Source organism: Galleria mellonella, unplaced genomic scaffold (assembly GCF_026898425.1).
Source record: "Galleria mellonella isolate WM207_F2 unplaced genomic scaffold, CSIRO_AGI_GalMel_v1 utg116, whole genome shotgun sequence".
NCBI lineage: Eukaryota > Metazoa > Arthropoda > Insecta > Lepidoptera > Pyralidae > Galleria > Galleria mellonella.
Genome location: NW_026441978.1, coordinates 3,883,998 through 3,903,887, shown reverse-complemented (window position 1 = coordinate 3,903,887; position 19,890 = coordinate 3,883,998). Strand labels below are relative to the sequence as shown.

Below are 19,890 nucleotides of genomic sequence, written 5' to 3'. Positions count from 1 at the left end.
AGTCCTATTGCTAGCAATATACTAGAAACAACGAAAAGCAGGGGGAAAAGGGATTGTTAGCAATAGATTTTGTCAGCCCCATTGCTAGCGATTTACCCTATTAGGTCGACCTCCACGTGGTTCCCCCTGCAAACCATCAAGAACATTTCTTGTTGAATTTATAATGATGGGCTAACTGACCTGCTTCATCTATCATCCTTCACTGGTTCCCCGCCGGTGTATACCGATAGCGCCGGTGGGGTTACCATTACATTATCACCTACTAACAAAAAAACAACGAGAAGCAGCTGGGAAGTGCGTTTCATCACCAGTGACGGAAACCGTGTCACGGACGTGTCTTTTCACAACGTTTTGACTGCTAGGCCAAAGTTATGGGTAAGACATGAGACTTGTCCATGTTACCCGCCGTAAAAAAAAGTAAATAAAAATGTTGAAACAAAAACAATATTGCTGAGTATATAAAAATAATTTATTTGATTAAACATAATACAGGAGTGGGTTTAGTTTTTATATAAATGCAATCTATCGCTACAACTAAAACAATTATAATAGACACATTTTTCCTGCAAGAATATCAATTATATAATAATATAAATTATTTTGATATAAATTATTAATAAATTAAAATTAATTGTGAAAACTACAGATTTTTTTTATTATTATTAATTAATTACTGTCTATGTGCGATTTGATAATTTTTGCTTTGAATACATCTATATTTTTTAATAATACTTTAGCACCAAATAAGTTTAATTTTCAACAAAACCTTCAATTATCGGATATTAAACCAATATTTAATATATGCTATATGAATTTTCGGTATTTTTAATAAAATAGAAGCTAAATGCAATTATCACTTACGTTCGAAGCGTTCCATACGACTACACGGAATGCTTTGAGCGGACAGCACAACTGTACCATCGTATAATCCAGGGAAAATCATAATTATATTATGATTTCATATGATTTTCACTGGATATCATGAATACACATTAGAAGCACAATTATAAATTGCATTTAAAATTAGAAAATAAATTGTCATTTATTTTCTATACACGTGTTTTCGAGACCTTACTTCGCGACCTTAATATTCCTCCTTAATTCAAACTAAGATCAATTTTTTTAATGAAAAAATAAAATTTAGCTACGCACATACAGACAGACGGACAGTAAAGTAACTATTATTTTAAAATATACAATATTAATTATTCACCTCAATGTAGGAAAGATGCTGGTTAAACGTGCGTAATGGTGGGAACAAACAAATAAACTTATTCATTCAATCGCTAGATGGCGCTGATCTTTGCAATTTAAATTTTATAATAAATTAGGAACCATCCTGGTTCTGCAGTTGCTTCAACTGTTTCAGCACGGTGTCGAGTAATTTCCTTCTATCTCGCTCATTCTTCTTCAAAACGGAGAACACAGACGATTTCTGTTCGGCCTCTTTGAGTTTCTCGAGGAGTGTGGCGGCGTCGCGGGGCGTGACCAGTGAGTATTTCCCGCCCTCGATGCCAACGTCGTGAAGGTATGATGACCAGTCCCAACCGGTGATGAGATCGAGAAGTTGTCTGTTATAATATTGATTAATATGTGAGTTTATTCGTTTGTCTGTTACCTCCTGGTGCCTTAACGTCTCAACCAATGATCACAAATTTAGTATAAACGTATTATTTATCTTTAACTATAACATTTAAGTAGATTGGTACACATGTGTGACTGTAACTACTAATAAACTGTCTGTCTCATATTGAGTTGGCTGGAAGAAATCTGTTTTAGAGAAAGACTCGCATTTGTACATTATTATGTTTGTTTTTCTGATACAATTCCTTTTTGTGTACATTAAAGAATATATGGGATGAAGAAGGACATAGGTTACTATTTATCCCAGTGCATTGACATATCCCGGTCACGCAGACGACGCCGCAGGTAAAAACTAATATTAATTAAACAGAGTAATAAATAAATAAACAGTTTATAAAGCTGAATAATAACTATCGTGGGCATTATAATTAAACATTGTAGCTCTAGTCTGTAATTTTAGGTATACTTAGCCGTATCCCACGGTTTTACCCGCGTGAATTATAAATATGCTAATATATAAACCTATCCGTACCAAATTCAATTCAAATCCGTTCAGTAATTTTTTCATGAAAGAATCACGAACATACATCCATCCATTATGCATGCATTCATTCATCCATCGTTACAAATTTCGCCTTTATTACTATTATTTTTGTGATTATTTATAATAGAACAAGAAATTTTACTTATTATACTTATTACTAGGTTATCTATTAAACATAGTTTTGCTTCTTACCGCCATCTATCGGTTTACTTTTTTTCTTATCGGGATAAAACCTATCCTATCTCTTAGGTTCCTGATGTCAATAATGCTATTCATGTGTGTAGGCGACAGTTACCACTTGCCATCAGGTGGACCGTCAGTGTTTTTGCCATTCCATATCCCATAAAAAAGCAATTTTTAAATCTACACCAATATTATAAAGCGGAAAGATTTGATTTTTTATTTATAATGGACAAAGACAAAAAATATTTAACCGATATTAAAAAATATCTCCCTAATAAAAAAGCTACATCACAGGTGTATTTTATTTTTAAAAAAGCTGTACGAAGCCGGGGCATAGTCGCTAGTATTTTATACACTCACCTTAGACTCGCAAAATGCTCTAACAACTCGCCCTCCCTCAGCCCAGGGACGGGCTCGCCAGCAGCGAACTGCTCGCATTGTATCACGTCTAGATCCAGTTGGTAGAGGGCACCGGAGGAGATCTGCTTTACAGCCGGGTCCAGGAGTAAGTTGCGGAGACGCGTCGCTATACGATTCGTCGCTGCTCTAACTGCAGCCACTCTGAATCAAAAATATTTATTTACTTATTCATTATTACATATAGTGTACATGGCGGACTTAATACTAGAAGCATTCTCTCCCAGTCAGCCATAGGGAAGTGTCAGAATACTCGAATTCGGTACTAGTAATTATTGATATACTTACATACTATAATTATATTAATAAGCGAATAAATATATACATATAACAAATATACTTACACATACATAAAATATCTAAAGTCTATTTTATTAGCAATTATTAAAAATGGAAACAAATAATAACTGATCCTACCATAAACATCTACTGACTTCCAATAGTAATATAAACCCAAAATCAATTAATTGAATTAATTAATATATTACTAATTAAATTTAAAAAGTGTTACTGTGATAATTTTAACAAATAAATGATAACGAATTAATTAAGTTTTTTTTTATACAACTTAGTATGGCAAACAAACTGACGGCCCACCTGATGGAAAGTGGTAACCGTCGCCTATATACATGAGCAGTACCATGGACATAACAGAGTATACTGTTTCGTCCATGATACCCCCCAGGCGTATCTATTCCTGAGGATTCAAATGGCATATGATACAAGATGATGCGTGCAGCAGTTATCTTTATATATATATATATATATATATATATATATATATATATATATATATATATATATATATATATATATATATATATATATATATATATATATATATATATATATATATATATGTATAATAGTTATAACAATATCGTCATAGTCGTAGAATACTGACGGATCTGACAAAGATTACATATAAAGATCCGTCAGTATTCTACGACTATGACGATATGTATTTATAACAATAAATTTGCACAAAAAAATCGCATTTAATCCGCGTAAAGCTCTCAATGCTTACTAAATCAAATTAAGAACTTTGTCGAGGTCGATAATAAAAACACGCGTAAAGTAGATGCTCCAGCGAGATGAGATGTTACATGAACGTTGGCAACACTACATCCTCGTAAACATAATAATCTTTGTACATAATCTTTACTAATACCTATTATAACTGTGAAGGTGAGTTTGTTTGTTTGCTTATTACTTTTTGGCACCTTAACGGCTTAGCCAGTCAGTGTCATCATCATTAGTTCTTCATCGTTAGTAATGCAGATTATTAGTCCCATTGTTAACAATATACCCTAACAGGTCGACCTACTCGTGGTCCCTCCTGGAAACCTTCGTGCTGAATCCCAGGTGTATTCATCACGATGGGCTAACTGACCTGCCTTTTCATCCTCATTTATCATCCCTCACTGGTGCCCCGCCAGCGTATACTGTTAGCCCAGGTGGGGTTACTTTTCCATTATCATTCATTAAAAAAAATATATCAGCCTGTCCACTGTCGGACATAAACCTCCATGAGGGGTTTTGCCAACAGTTGCCACGCTTGGCAGGCGGATAAGCAACTGCAGTCAGGCTTTAGAGATGTTTTAAGAAGGATGCTGCTGCCCATCCCTCGCCCTCCTTTAGTCGCCTCTTACGACACCCACGGAAACAGAAGGGTGGCCTATTCTATGCCGGGACCATATGATAGTCACTGTGCAATTCGGTTATATTGGTACCATATGGGGCGTACAACAATATAAGCTATTTATCGCAATCGAAGTCGCGGGTAAAAGCTAGCTCATTTATAATATATTTCAACGGTAATTTACATACATTTGTTTACGCTATATGTGAATAAAGGACGTCTTTTTCTATGTTACACAAGACAGGTAAATTGTACATAATGCCTACAGTAATATTAAGATTCTATTCACGTACAAAACAAACAGGCACACGAGATGTGTTTGCATCTCGGATGACTTAATATTATTTGGTAAAACGAGCTATCCGTATCAAGTTACACCTTCGTCAAAGAGCTTTCGCAATATCTTATCTTACTAACTAATATAATAAAATCCTAACTAGACATTATCTGTACTTGGAAGATGTTTAAGAAAAAAAAAATTATGCAACTTAGAACGGCAAACACGCTGACGGCCCACCTGCTAGAAAGTGGTAACCGTCACCTATAAACGTGAGCAGTACCATAGACATAACAGACTATACTGTTTCGCCCATGATACCCCCCAGGCGTTGCCATTCCTGAGGGCTCAGATGTTATTCCTCTGTACCCTGTAAATTCACGCCATATCCCACCCTTCATACCGAAACACAGCCATGCAACCACAACTGCTTTACGGTAGAAACACGTATGGGATAGAGGTGCCCAAGCAAATGACTTTCGTACAAAATCTCCCTCTGGTGACTTATATTTATATATTTATTTTTATATTTACATATATATATATATATATATATATATAGAAAATTTATATATAATATTTAGATTAAAGTAAGGAATTGAATTCCCTACTTCTGAAATCTAAACGTACGAAGCAGCAGGCAAATACTAGTCTTTTAGTATTTATACTTTATCTTATTTCTATAAATTATGTCAACGTGTAGAAAGTTCCAGCCATAATAACCTTCCGAAATATAATAAAAATAAAAGGCAAAGCATTTAGGTGTTTACATAATTATTTAAAGCATACTACTGTCACATAAATATGTTGAAATAGTATTTACTTTTATATAACGTATTTTATTACAAACAGGATTTTGTTTTTAGGACAAATAGGTATGTAACATTTCATTAAAAAAAAAACAATGACCTCAAACGTGACAAAACTGATATCGACTATACATTATCATCAACATCATTTCAGCCATTACCCGTCCACTGCTGGACATAGGCCTCCCCCATAGACTGCCATAAAGAACGGTCCTGAGCCACCTGCATCCACTGACTCCCTGCAATGCATTTGTCGTCACTCCACCTAGGTTTTCCTAAGTTACAGGATGGGGTTCTTTAAAAAGGAGGTAAAGAGGTTTCTTCAGGATCGGTACGATGTCTTTACATATGTGCAAACGGGAATTTTATTAACTTACTGTGTTTATTTACCATTAAGGAGTTTTTTATTTTATTTTTTTATTTTATTTTATTTTATACAAAAATCCACAGCTCTTAAAAAATAATTTACATACTATATCCCTTATGAATACAGCCAATATCGGATTTTATTTATACAAACAAAAACTTTGATTCCAAAGCGAGGTAGGCAAGTTAGAGTGGGTGTATGCAAATAATATAAGCATGTATGAAAGAAACCATATATAATAGTGAGTGTCCATAAAGTTAAGTTAATTGATATATAAAATAATTAAAATTCATGTTGCTAAAGTTCAGATATTGACAGCAATGATTAAATAATACAAATTCATGGTCACCAATTGTAAAGAGTTACCAGTAGTTGCCACGCTTGGCAGGCAGATTGGTAACCGCAGTTGTGAAAACCGGTACAAATAAAGAGACACACAGACAAACTTTCTAAACAATATTATTTTAGCATCTATTGCTCTTAGTAAGACCCTTCATAATATTTTTTTTTTAAATATCTCCATGTACAGACATCGTCTAGGTACTATCTAATATATAAAATTCTCGTGTCGCGGTGTTTGTTACCAAACTCCTTCGAAACAGCTTTACCGATTTTTATGAAATTTTGTGTTCATATTCGGTAAGTCTGAGAATCGGCCAACATCTATTTTTCATACTTCTCAATGATAAAGGTGACCCATCCCTAAAAAATTTTTTTTTATTTATTTGATAATTTTTTTTTTATTTTATTTAAATATGATTTAGCATTGAAAAATACATACAACTTTAAATTTTCATCCTTTTATGATCAACCCCTTTATTTTTTATTCGTGATTTTTATATGCTGCAACCATATGGTTGTAAGATGACAATCAAATATAATGGTTGTAGTACGATAAATTTTCATGTATAGTTCTAGAAATAATGTATATGGTAAAACAACGTTTGCCTAGTTAGCTAGTATTATTATAATAATAAGATTCGAGTGAGTTTATTTAGATTTACAATGTAATATTCAATACCGTAGTACAAGTTGATGTGACCTCGACCAAATTACGTCTTATAAAATACTTAAGGTTTCTAAAACTGGTTTTTATTACAACATTTCTAACATTTTTTTACACAACTCTGGTGGCAAACAAGCACACGTCCCGACTAATGGTAAACGGATTTACCGTAGCCTATGAACGCCTGTAACATTAGGGTTGTCACGCGCGCGTTCCTCCTCCACCTATTTTACATGTTATTTTACTTTGTATGAACTTTTTTTGCAAGTGTAACAATGTTTGCTGAATAAATTATTATTTATTTATTTATAGGACTTTTTTTATGGGTGAAAATGGCATGGCAACCCCGCCTGCGCTAACGGGATACGCTGGCGGAGCACCAGTGAAGGGTGATAGATGAGAATGAAAACAGGCCAGTTAGCCCATCATGATGAATTCATCAGGAATTAACCATGATAGTTTCCAGGGGGAACCGCGAGGAGGTCGACCTGGTTGGGTATATTGCTAGCAATGGGATTCTCAGTCTCCATTATTAACAATCCCTTTCCCCCCTTATTTATAGGACTGCGATCGACAAACATTTTATTTCCTTACCTGGCTCTTTCGGGTAGCTGCTCGAGCGAGGTGAGCACCCCGGACAGGTAGCTTAACATATCGGTGACGAAAGACGACGCCTGGCCCGTCGGCTCCACTGTGCACATACCAAATCCTATTAATATTATAATTGCGAAAGTTTATAAGGATGGATGGATGGATGGGGGGAAGGGATTGTTAGCAATGGAGTTTCACAGCCGCACTGCAAGCAATATGCCCTATTAGGTCGACCTCCACGTGATTCCCCGTGGAAACCATCGTGAACAATTCTTGTTGAATTCGTCACGATGGGATAACTGACCTGCTTCATCCTCACCTATCACCTCTCACTGGTGCCTGCCGCGGCTGGCCATAGCGCGGGTGGGATTACCATACCATTTTCACCCATCAAAAAAAAACTTAGTATATAGGATACTTTATGTACTAACTCACGCGGTCGAAGCCTCGGGATAAAGCTACTTCATTATAATAAACAGAAAAAAAAATGTTAAAAGGTTTTTCGGTTTGAAGGGTGGGATATGGTAGTAAAATTACAGAGTATGGAGTATGCCTCCGTATCCTGTAATTTTTTAACGCTACTTACTCAGGAATAGCAACGCACGAGGTATACCATGGAATCCATAGTGTATTTTATATGATAACCATGGTGCCATGGTTTAAAAACCAATGTTTTATTTTTATTATACAGTATTATAATATAATAATGTCCTCTAAATTATATTGTAAAACTAGTTTTAGAACATTACTTTTATCAAAAGTTTCATATTTTAAATTTCATATGTTGGGTATAAATGAGTAAATGAGTTTATTTGTTTGTTAACTTTTGGCGTCTTAACAGCCTAACCAGACAATTTGAAAATAAGTATATATAAAGGTACTATAGGGAATGGAGAAGAACATATCTGTCACGCCTGTCTCCCATTAGGGTAGGCAGAAACAATGGAACGCCAAATGCTTCGATTCAAACAAACCTCTTTCGCTTCTTCCACATTCATCAATCTTTTCATACACGCTCGCCGAGGTACTTTTAATTTGGCCCTTCTTCAGCACGTCGCCTATTTGGTCAACATACGTCTGTCTAGGGCGGCCCCTACCGACATCTCCATTCATTCTTGCTCGATATATCTCTTTCGTAATTCTTCTTTCATCCATCCTCTTCAAATGGCTAAACCAACGCAACATTCATGGAGAAGAACATAGGTTATTTTTTCAACCCAGTCAGTAAACATATTCTGGGCACGCAATGGAAACTGCGGGTAAAAGCTTGTCTTTAAAAAAGAACAGTCTCAACTTATCAAGTACCAAGTATTAGATCCAATTTAAGTCTAATTGAGATTGGAAACAGCATCTCTGAACTAGTATTCACCCAGAATGTGAACTTGTCTTTTTGGCCTTATCGCATTATTTTTCGTTAGTTTGTCTTTTAAAAACCAGTAGTTTCATACAAAATTCATAGTGTCATTACGTTCAAATATTACAATCATTAAGGAACCGAAACTTGGTCTCAAATTATTTAACGGATTATGGAGAGGGCTCTCGGCTCGGAGTTTTTTGCGTGACAGTATCCGAAACGAGGATATCCGCAAAAGAACCAAAATAACTAACATAGTCTGAAGGATAAGTAAGCTGAAGTGGTAATGGGCTGGTTACATAGCTCGAAGAGCCGACAACCGATGGAGAAGAAAAGTTCTTGAGCGGCGACCCCGTACGGGCAAACAGTGTAGGACAACCCGCCACTAGATGGAGTGACAACCTCAAATGCACTGCATCCCCTGACTCCTAGAAAATATTACTTACCTAGAAGCCAATCGTAATTCTCGAGATCTAGAAATTCGTCGACTTTCTTTTCCAGTTTGTCGCATATCTGCTGCTCTGCATCGTCGCGCGCCGCTTGGAACATACTACCAGCTGCCTGTTGCAATATACATTGTAACTGCATTAAAAAATGCATAAATGTCCAACAATAATTTTACCACAGGGAGACTTTGTACAAAAGTCGATTGCTTGGGTACCTCTATCCCATTCGTGTTTCAACCGTGAAGCAGTTGTGTTTGCATGGCTGTGTTTCGGGATATGGCGTGAATTTACTGGGTACAAAGGAATAACATCTAAGTCCTCAGGAATGGCAATGCATGGGGAGTATCATGGGCGAAACAGTATACTCTGTTATATTCATGGTACTGCTCATGTCTATAGGCGACGATTACCACTTTCCATCAGGTGGGCCGTCAGCTTGTTTGCCATTCTAAGTTGTATAAAAAAAAAAATTATTCAAGTAAACTTAACAATAAGCATTTTTGAATAGTCATTTTTTTATAAACTACCGTCCAGTTCAGAATACAATTTCAGCTGAGAAGAACAGGCAAGATACTAAGCTATTAGTATGGGAAGATCAAAATTTTCACCTTGAATTAAATATCAATTTGTAAGTAATTTTTTTTTATTATTTCAACCGTTAACTGTCCACAATTGGGGGGAAAAGGATTGTTAGCAATGGAGTTTGACAGCCCCATTGCTAGCAATATTAGGTCCTACCCCTATTAGGTCCACCTCCACGTGGTTCCCCCTGAAAACCATCGTGAACAATTCTTGGTAAATTCGTCACGATGGGCTAACTGACCTGCTTCATATTCACCTATGATCTTTCACTGGTGCCCCGCCGGTGTATACCGATAGCGCGGGTGGGGTTACCATAACATTATCCACTAAAAAAAAACTGTCCACAATTGGACATAAGCCTTCCCCATAAGAAGAGTATTGCCAGTAGTTGCCATGCATAGCAGGCAGATTGGCAACCGCAGTTAGGATTTTAGAGACGTTTTATAAGAGCTGCTGCCCATCCCTCGCCCTATCGCAAGCATATTTTTTACTAAACCTAATCCCGGTTTTTCATGATTTTTTTAATAAAATACAAAACATATTACTCGCTGACAATAGAACTTTCTTCAGGTAAAAGAATTTTAAAAATCGGTTTAGTATTTTTAGTTTATCTATAACAAGCAAGAAATCAAATCTTCCCTCTTTATAATTTTAGTTCAGAAACTTTACCTGGGTGGTGACAAGTTCGGAACCGGTGATGTTGCTGATGAACTCGTATAGATATAACGTCGCGTCTTCCAAGTACTGCGTGTCCACGATGATCTGAAATAAAATCAATCAATCATTGATGATGGGAAATAAAATTTCTTTTATTTTTTTTTTTTTTTTTACTTTGACTTTAACAATTGTCAACTACATAATCTACAGAATTTAATTCGAAAAACCTGTTATTGGCCATACTACTTTGTTATAAAATGTTTGTTAATTTTATTTGTAAACCGCTGTTGGTTTTTTAAAATAAATAAATAAATAAAATCAAATTAAACAAAACAAATTTTATTCAAACTCAAACGATACGTCATTTTTAAATTATTATAATTACTTTATAAAAGAATATTGATTAAATTAATTAACTGTCTTTAAAATTATAATAAGAAAAATAAAATACAATAAATATACACTTCACATTAATACGAAGTTAAAATCCATGCATTACCATACCATACCATAACAACCATTTATTCTCCACTGCTGAACATAGGCCTCCCCCATAAATGGGGTTTTGCTTTGATGATATTTTAAGGAGGCTGCTGCCCATCATTAGATTATTAAGTTCCCTTAGTCGCCTCTTACGACAGTCACGGGAAAGGAAGGGGCGGCCCATTCAGTGCCGGATTTATACCATTCATAAAATAGAAAAAAAAAAAGAAAACTGTTTAATTGGCGCATTCCAATAACAGTTACAACAAAAACATAAACAATTTATTAACTTGAATCTATATTCATACTCTATAGTAACAATACATTATTGTAGTATGACAAGTTTTTCACCTTGTATAATGTAATGTATGTAATGTAATATATACCACACACACCTTAAATGCCCTATCAATATTCTAAATATGAAATATTGTAAAATGTTTAATTATTTTTTACACAATCACACTTATAAATTATAAATAATATAATATAGTAAATTATATTCTAACGTATAAGATATTTTATCTAACTTTTCACAGTCTTTTTTTATATACAACTTAGAATGGTAAACAAGCTGACGGCCCACCCGATGGAAAGTGGTAACCGTCACCCATAGACATGAGTAGTACCATGAATATAACAGAGTATCCTGTTTCGCCCATGATACCCCCCATGCGTTGCCATTCCTGAGGACTCAGGTGTTATTCCTTTGTATCCTGTAAATTCACTGCCATATCGCACCTTTCAAACCGAAACAGTCATGCAACCACAATTGCTTCACGGTTGACACATGAATGGGAGAGAAGTCTACCCAAGCAAACGACTTTTGTACAAAGTCTCCGTCTGATAAAAAATCGCGGGAAACAGTTAGTTAGTACCATTTTAGTAAGTCTAACTTTTCAATTCGTATGACACTACTGTTACTGATGGGTATAGGATACCTGAACAATCTGCATGAGGGGTAATGGCCTGCGGAACAGCGCTGACAAGCAGCCAGTGAAGGAGCGGCTGAGCAGCAACGAGGCCGAGTGCCGGGCGGCCGCCGCCCGCCGGCTGCCGCCGAAGCCCAGCCCAACCGAGTACTTCAGCCATGCGTATATAAACTCCTTCACTTGTACGTATACATCTGGTACTACCGATGAGAACGGGAACCTGCGAATTTTTTTTTTTTTATACAACTTAGAATGGCAGACAAGCTGACGGCCCACTTGATGGACAGTGGTAACCGTCGCCTATAGACATGAGCAGTACCATGGACATAACAGAGTATACTATATCGCCCATGATAACTTCCATGCGTTGCCATTCCTGACGCCCTTCAAACCAAAACGGGCGATAATGTAATTGTAACCCCGCCTGTGCTATCGGTATACGCTGGCGGGGCACCAGTGAGGGATGATAGGTGACGATGAAAGCAGGTCAGTTAATCGTAACGAATTCCCCTACGTGGTTCAACACGACGGTTTCCAGGGGAAACCGTATTGAGGTCGACCTAAAAAGGTATACTTGTATTGCTAGAAATGGGGCAGTTAGACCCCTATTACTAACAATCCCTTCACCCCCCCCCCCCCCCTAGTATTTAATTAAACTAGCTTTTTTGCCTGCTACATCCGACGCGTGAATTTTAGAAATATGATAGCCAATGAAATATGGTACTTATAGATGGCGTATTAAGGTAAAATATATACCAGATATTAAGGTAGTATAACATATATAAAAAAAGGATATAGAAATTAAATCACTTAAACAGAAAAGAAATTAAATCTATGTTACAATATTACGTACTTAGATTATATGGATAGAGTCTTCATGCAAATGCTTCGAGAAAAGCGGGTCAACTTTTTCATACAATTTTTCGTGATAAATAGTTATTAGTGATTCTTTTATAACTTCTATTTTTAATTTGTCTTATAAATTCTGCTTCCTTTTAATGCGTTTTATTTATTAAATAATACGTTAAGATACATTTTATACATAAATATATAGAATACTGATAAAAAATTGGCCCGTTTTTGAGACTCGACACTATATATATAATCTCAAGTCACGTACTTCCTTGGGAATGGTTGGGAATCCAACTCTTCACCGTCGTATGGAAAGATATCCATTACACCGTCGTACTGGTCTTGATTTTGAACCTAATAAACAAGAAATTCAATTGTAACAAAAAGCATTATACTAGAAGATTATTTTATTCAACTAAAAACCACAAATAACTCACTAGCTGAAAGCAGTACTCATTGCCCATAGACATGTGTTTGTGCTGCGTTTCGGTTTGAAGGGTGGGATATGGCGTGAATTTACAGGGTACAGAGGAATAACACCTGAATTCTCAAGAATGGCAACGCATGGGGGGTATCATGGACGAAACAGTATACTCTTTTATGTCCATGGTACTGCTCATGTCTATAGGCCACGGTTACCACTTTCCATCAGGTGGACCTTCAACTTGTTTGCTATTCTAAATTGTATAAAAAAAAGACATGAATGGCACCATAGACAACGTTAGTGACGGGATTATTTAAATTCTATGTTTTGTATTTAATGATACACTAGCTTCTTGCTTTTCATTGCAGGGAGTCAGTGGATGCAGGTGGCTCAGGACCATTGTTTATGGCTGTCTATAGGAGAGACCTATGTCCAACAGTGGACGGATAATGGCTGAAACAATGATGACGATAGCTTCTTGCAGACAGCTACTCTGTACACGTGGATCTCAGAATTAGAAAAATCAATTAAATAGACCGCTTCTATTACTGCTCATGTCTATAGGCGACGGTTACCACTTTCCATCAAGTGAGCCGTCAGCTTGTTTGCCATTGTAAGTTGTATAAAAAAAATTCTAAATGGCGTATGAATATGAAACACACATTAGATTTTAAGGTAGACCTTCAAGAACAACTGTGAATCGCATACAATTTGATGCAACAGTTTTTCCGTGATAGTAGAACAAACATACAGATAGTCATAACAATTCTAAAAATTATACTATATTGAATTGACTTAGACTCCTAATATCAATTACTCTTAAATATCTCCCATCTTTTTCATGCAACTTAGAATGGCAAACAAGCGGTCGGTCCACCTGATGGAATGTGATAACCGTCGCCTATAGACATGAGCCGTACCATGGAGATAACAGAGAATACTGTTACGCCCATGACACCCCCCATGCGTACTGTACATGTACAACGCACATTGTACAGACGTTGTCTACTTACAATTTTATTATATTAGTAAGTAAAGGCTCGTTATTACTTCAGTGCAGCATTATTGGCACATATCAATATTGTCATTATTCAATTATATTAATATTATTAAACTTACAAAACAAAATCTAAACCCATTTTATACTTTAATACCTATCGGTTTAACTTACGTGTAATTAAATTGAGAAAGCTCGACTAGACTCGCGACCCTGACTGCGCGTCTCGTGCCTTTTCAGCGCGAGCTGTAAGCGCTTAAAATCGTCACAGCTTAAAAAGACAACGTTCGGAATTCTTCGGCTATGAACGGCTGGGCTCTGTAGTCGTCCTCTTACGAATTGATCCCGAAACTAGTCGAGCTTTCTCGATCTAAATACATTAAAATATAAGCCGTCCACAGACGCCACTCTGTTATGGACATCAGTGTATATTGTGATGCTTGTGGGATCCCATATGTACCAAGAATCAAAGCTGTGGTTACCTCTATGGGCATAAAAGCGGCGTTATCTAAAATATCTCTGAAGACGACCACCCATCTCTGCATAAGCACTTCTGTGTAGTGCTCGGCCATTTCATGCAGCAGCAGGGGTAATGGATCCGTCGGCAGACCGTAACATCTGGAAGTAGACAACATAGGTCAAGGCATCAAGGTTTTTTAGTGATGATGATGGAATGGTAACCTGGCCTGTACTGATGGTATATGCTAGCGGGGCATCAGTGAAGGATTAGGGTAAAAATGAAAAGGCAGGTCAGTTAACCCATCGTAATGAATACTCCTGGAATTCACCACGATGGTTTCCAGGTGTACCACGTGGAGATCGACCTCACAAGATATATTGCTAGCAATGGGACTGAAAGTCAGAATTACTAACAATCACCTTCCCTCAAGACATCGAGGTTATTAGCTGCATCCCGCGGTTGTGTCCGCGTTTTTGGGATTGTGTCACTAACATATCGTCATAGTCGTAGAGTACTGACGGATCTGACAAAAATTACATATAAAGATCCGTCAGTATTCTACGACTATGACGGTATGAGTAGTAATAATAGATTAGTATTTTAACATACATCTCCTCAATATACAATCGAAATAAATTTATTTTATTTTATCAATCATTCTCTCTGTTTTTTAGTTTTTTGAAAAAAGAACTAATTCACTCATATTTATTGAAACCATTCCTTGGCATATACCAGATACAATAAAAAAAAACTTACTTCAATGTACTTATGAATAACACAATCTGATGTTTAATGCTCAGCATTAAGGTCGGGTCCGTGATCAAAGATGTATTGGTCCGCAGAGTTGAAGCCACCTTTGTCACCGCCATGCTCCATGTATCTAGCAACCAGTCTTTTGACACCAGACCGGCTCCTGTACTCAGAAGATGCTCCTCGAGTATGAAAAATCCGAGGACAGCATTCAAGTAGTTCTTTACACTTTGGATGGAGTCATGGAGATTTCCAGAAGACGGTATGAGGACCAGCCGGGCTTGCTGCTTGCGTTGAGCTCTGTGGAAAATTATAATTATTGGTGTAAGAGGAATTACACTTGAAGAGGTCATTTATGGAAGATGTATGAAATATGACGTGTGTTCCCAGTTTGGCCACCCCTTCCTTTCCCATTAGCGTCATAAGAGGCAACTAAAGAAACTTAAAAGTCGAGGGATGGATAACAGCAACAGTCCCTTCTAAAGCATCAAAAAGCTAATTGCGAGGGAAAGGGATTGTTAGTAATGGGGAGGTTAATCCCCATCGCTATCAATATACCTTATCAGGTCGACCTCCACGCGGTTCTCCCTGGAAACCATCGTGACTAATTTATCTTATTACCTTTCGTCTTCACCAATCATCTCCCACTGGTGCCCCACTAGTGTATACCGATAGCGCAGGCGGGGTTACCATTCCATTATAATACATAAAAAAAAGTTATTTGCAGTTACCAACCCGCCTGCCAATTATGGCAACTACTGGCACTACCCACCTCTACGGGGGAGGCCTATATTCAGCAGTAGACAAATCGGTATAAAAAGTACCTTATATTCTTCTCATCTACTCATATTTGTATACACATGTACAAATGAAGCAGGATATATTCAATTTTTATAGTGATTAAGCCATTAAGGTGCCATAAGCTACTTTCACAAAATTTCATTCAAATTAGTTAAGCAGTTTCGAAGATTAACGTGAGCGTAGTAATTACAAAATTACAGAACATTTACAAATATTACTCAATATGATTTTAATAATAATATAAAATACCTCACCTATAATACTGTATAAAGTCATTCTTGGCGCCGAGAACACTGTGTATATGCAGACATCGGTGCAGGGGACTAAAATCCACCAATTCGTGAGGACATTGTGGCCCGCTGCTTTCTTTAGCGGCTATACCCAATACTGTCATGTCTGAAACAGTTTGCAAATAACAACTTTAATATAAAACAAATACATGCACTAATTGCTTAATCAATCAAAACTTATTTAACAACTTTATTTATTTTTTTGCTTACCTCATACCATAAAAAACAATAACCATAAAGACAAGAAAATGATACTTGTAGATAATATAACATAAACTAATAGGTTAATTATAGTAAATATAGGGTACATTTACTATCATTTTAAAATATTTATAAATGAAGCAAGCACCCACCTTTTTTATTTTTGACAATATTGGCTAAACTTCTTCCCGACATGTCTTGAGTTTGCTTTAACGCCATAGCACCAACCTGCGGATAAATAAACAATTCTATGCAACTTCTGTTGTTTTTATTTTTCTATAAGTGCTAGGATCTCGACTGATAATATAAAGAGACCAAAGTTATTTCTTGACTGATATTGGCAAATTTCAAAAATTTTCATAGTATTTATTATATTTTTTTTATATAATTTTAATTTTGAACCATAGCTTCATTAAGTTAAATATCTGTCTATTGCTATATTTTGAGTAAGCGCATTCCATATTAAAACTTGCCATTATTTTCCATCAGATGAAGTGAATCCAAGTGTCAATCAATCATATCAACGTCATCAAACTTTTTCATTAATAAACATACCTAAATACTATTAAATATAATAATATAGTGAAGAAACCTGTGGGCTGAGCGTGCGTATGTTTTCCAGAAAATCTCTCAAGTCTGCCATAGACGCGTCCTGTATCGCCTGTCGTAGTCGAGGTATGTCAGCCGATATCTGGGCGCACCACTTGTATGGGCCCACCCGTGGAAGCAATACATGTTCCAATTGCTCTAGGGTTTTGAGAGCAGGGTAGTATCTATCAGAAAAAAAAAATATTAGCAATATCAAGAAGAGGAGAAAATATTTATGTCTACCCATTCATGAGCACATAAAATATCTTCTTTTGTGTATAATGAATGTTTTAGCTACAAAGCGTCCATATTAGGTGTTCAGCAGTAACAAAAATTAAATTAATGTCCACATAATATTCATTAAAATTAATTTCTAAATAATAAAAAGAATAGAAATAAAGTACTTAAGGTGCCCAATATTTTGAATCAACATTATTAAAAAAATTTACATCCAACTCTTAAGTATAAATAAATACAATTAATAAATAGTTTGTCAACCCCATATTTTAATTTATCAATGGAATTTGCAACCTTTTTAAAAATGCATGTACCTTTTTGCTTCCACTTGTGTTTTCAGTTTTGAATATGTAGTAAGTAGTGGTAGACACAATTCCATCTTTTCAATTGTGGCGGCAATATTTAATTCCACTCTACGAGCTCTGATAAGATCTTGAGCTCTTGCACATAGACCTGTAATGAAATGCAATATATGTATAGTAATTAATATAAATGAGACATTTTAATAATAAAGTACAAAATCAACTGGCCTATACTTAAAAGTACAGTTTTAAAGGAGTGGTTTACAATGGGCCTATTAGTGAAATTTGACATTTTCATAATCACAAAACAACAATGAGCCTCCCATACTAACATGGCATATTCATCTGTTAAGTTAATGTATATTTTTTTTGTTTACCTACCATTATTTTAACACTCTTTCAAAATGATGCTTATGAATTTAATTTAAACATTTAAACATTTAATTTTAATATTTAAATGCATATTTTCTCAATAACTAAACCTAATCATCATTTGTTCAATAGCCATTCAATAAAAGTAAATAATTAATTACATAATTAAAACTTGTCATTTTATTTACTTTCAAAATTAGAAACAAAGTACTAACTTTCAGTAGTCTCTTTAACATTAGCATCAACATCTGATATCTTGGCATGAAGCTCTTCAGCATGAGAACGCACTTGAAGCAACTCCCTAATTGAATCTATGAAACCCTGGAATTGTAAAATATTAGAATAACTATTGTTCTGTTCATCTATAATGGACCAAAAGGTTACAAATGTTACTGTACACAAATCATGATACAACATTGATTTTTTTTATAACTCAGGGACCTAACGAGCATGCGGCTCACCTAATGGTAAGTGACTACCACTGCCCATGATCACTCACAACACCAAAGGCATTATGGGTGTGCTGTGGGTCTTATAAAGAGCAATATGCTACTTATATGAAAGATTCTCCCCATCATCATTGTACAATCATTTTCAAATAATATAAATTCAAAAGTTTTCAAGATTTTCTATTACCATTACAAAAAAAAACAGTAGAAACTTATCCAAAATCACATTCATTAACAGTGTGCAGTACTTCTGTAAAACATATAAATAAAATTCTCATGTTCTTACTTGGTAATGAAAATTACACAACTTCTCAATCTCTTTATCATGTTGCTTGATTCTTTCATCCAATTGTTGAACAAATGCTTCATGCCCTTCACCTTCATACACTGAGCGGAATGCTGGACCCCAGTAATCATCTATTCCTTCTATCTCCTATTAATAAATAAATCAGAAATAAATTTGAACTTTAAATAAAATACAAATTCTTTTATACTTATAATATAGAATATATGCATTATTATTGAATTATGATAGATAAATACGTAATTAACAATTTGTATATATTTTACTGTGATAAAAATATTATTTATATTTGGTCTCTAAATAGTGGGTGTTGATACCTGTATAGTCGCATTGGTCATTTTGTTTTTTAAAGTTCAGAACCTAATAAAATTATTGAAGGTGTCATAAAGGGACTTAATGATTTTAAATTAGAATTAGGTTACAACAAAGTATCTAAAAAATTAAATCTCAATGATATTTATTCTTATTTAAAAGTTAATAACAAAATTCTAAAAAATACATTTTGACATCACTGACATTAGCTACAGAGTACACAGAATCTCAGAAATGTACTCTGTATAGCAGAATAGGTATTCTTCTTAGAATAGATACGAATATTTTTTTTATTTTAAGGAATTAAGACGGGATAATAAACAAAAACGCTGTGGCAAATGATTCTATCGATACATACGTTATCGCTACTGAGTGCGTGAGACAAGCGACATGTATTTTTAAGTTTTAGTAATAAAACTTAAAAAGAAGTAATAAAATGTAATTTATGGATTTTATACTATCGTGTAAAATATCTTTGACCGTATGCATATATAAATAATTAAGAGGTTTACACTAACTTTAACTTAAAGATCGCACATCTTAATAAAATTATTTTACAGTAAAAAAGTCAGTGAGATTGAGATTATTTTTATCAGCATCTCTTTCCAACTCAAGTAGTGTAAAAGAGATGGAAAATATATCGTAAGTACGCCTTCTTGAATTTCGAAAAAGGCAAA

General features: G+C 35.2%; 1 protein-coding gene across 1 annotated transcript; it reads right to left on the bottom strand.

The window, feature by feature from the left end:
- Positions 1-453: 453 nt before the first annotated feature.
- LOC113511137 (exocyst complex component 6) lies at positions 454-19,429 on the bottom strand. The gene is made up of 16 exons (XM_026894741.3): positions 19,219-19,429; positions 18,884-19,030; positions 18,364-18,469; positions 17,789-17,927; positions 17,242-17,422; positions 16,802-16,877; positions 16,413-16,554; positions 15,364-15,657; positions 14,630-14,765; positions 12,995-13,080; positions 11,884-12,094; positions 10,472-10,564; positions 9,221-9,335; positions 7,424-7,520; positions 2,672-2,872; positions 454-1,571 (listed from the first exon to the last, which is right to left on the bottom strand). Exons 1-16 carry the CDS (start codon positions 19,237-19,239, stop codon positions 1,328-1,330), a joined length of 2,289 nt encoding a protein of 762 aa, XP_026750542.2. The 5' UTR covers positions 19,240-19,429; the 3' UTR covers positions 454-1,327.
- Positions 19,430-19,890: the final 461 nt, after the last annotated feature.

Bases quoted from the DNA above. Each gene is read 5' to 3' on its own strand.
- LOC113511137 (XM_026894741.3), bottom strand. From the start codon at position 19,239: ATGACCAATGCGACTATACAG. The intron at 17,928-18,363 runs GTTAGTACTTTG...ATTTCATTACAG, and splicing joins TGTTAAAGAGACTACTGAAA to GTCTATGTGCAAGAGCTCAA. The intron at 14,766-15,363 runs GTAAGTTTTTTT...GTCTACTTCCAG, and splicing joins TTATTCATAAGTACATTGAA to ATGTTACGGTCTGCCGACGG.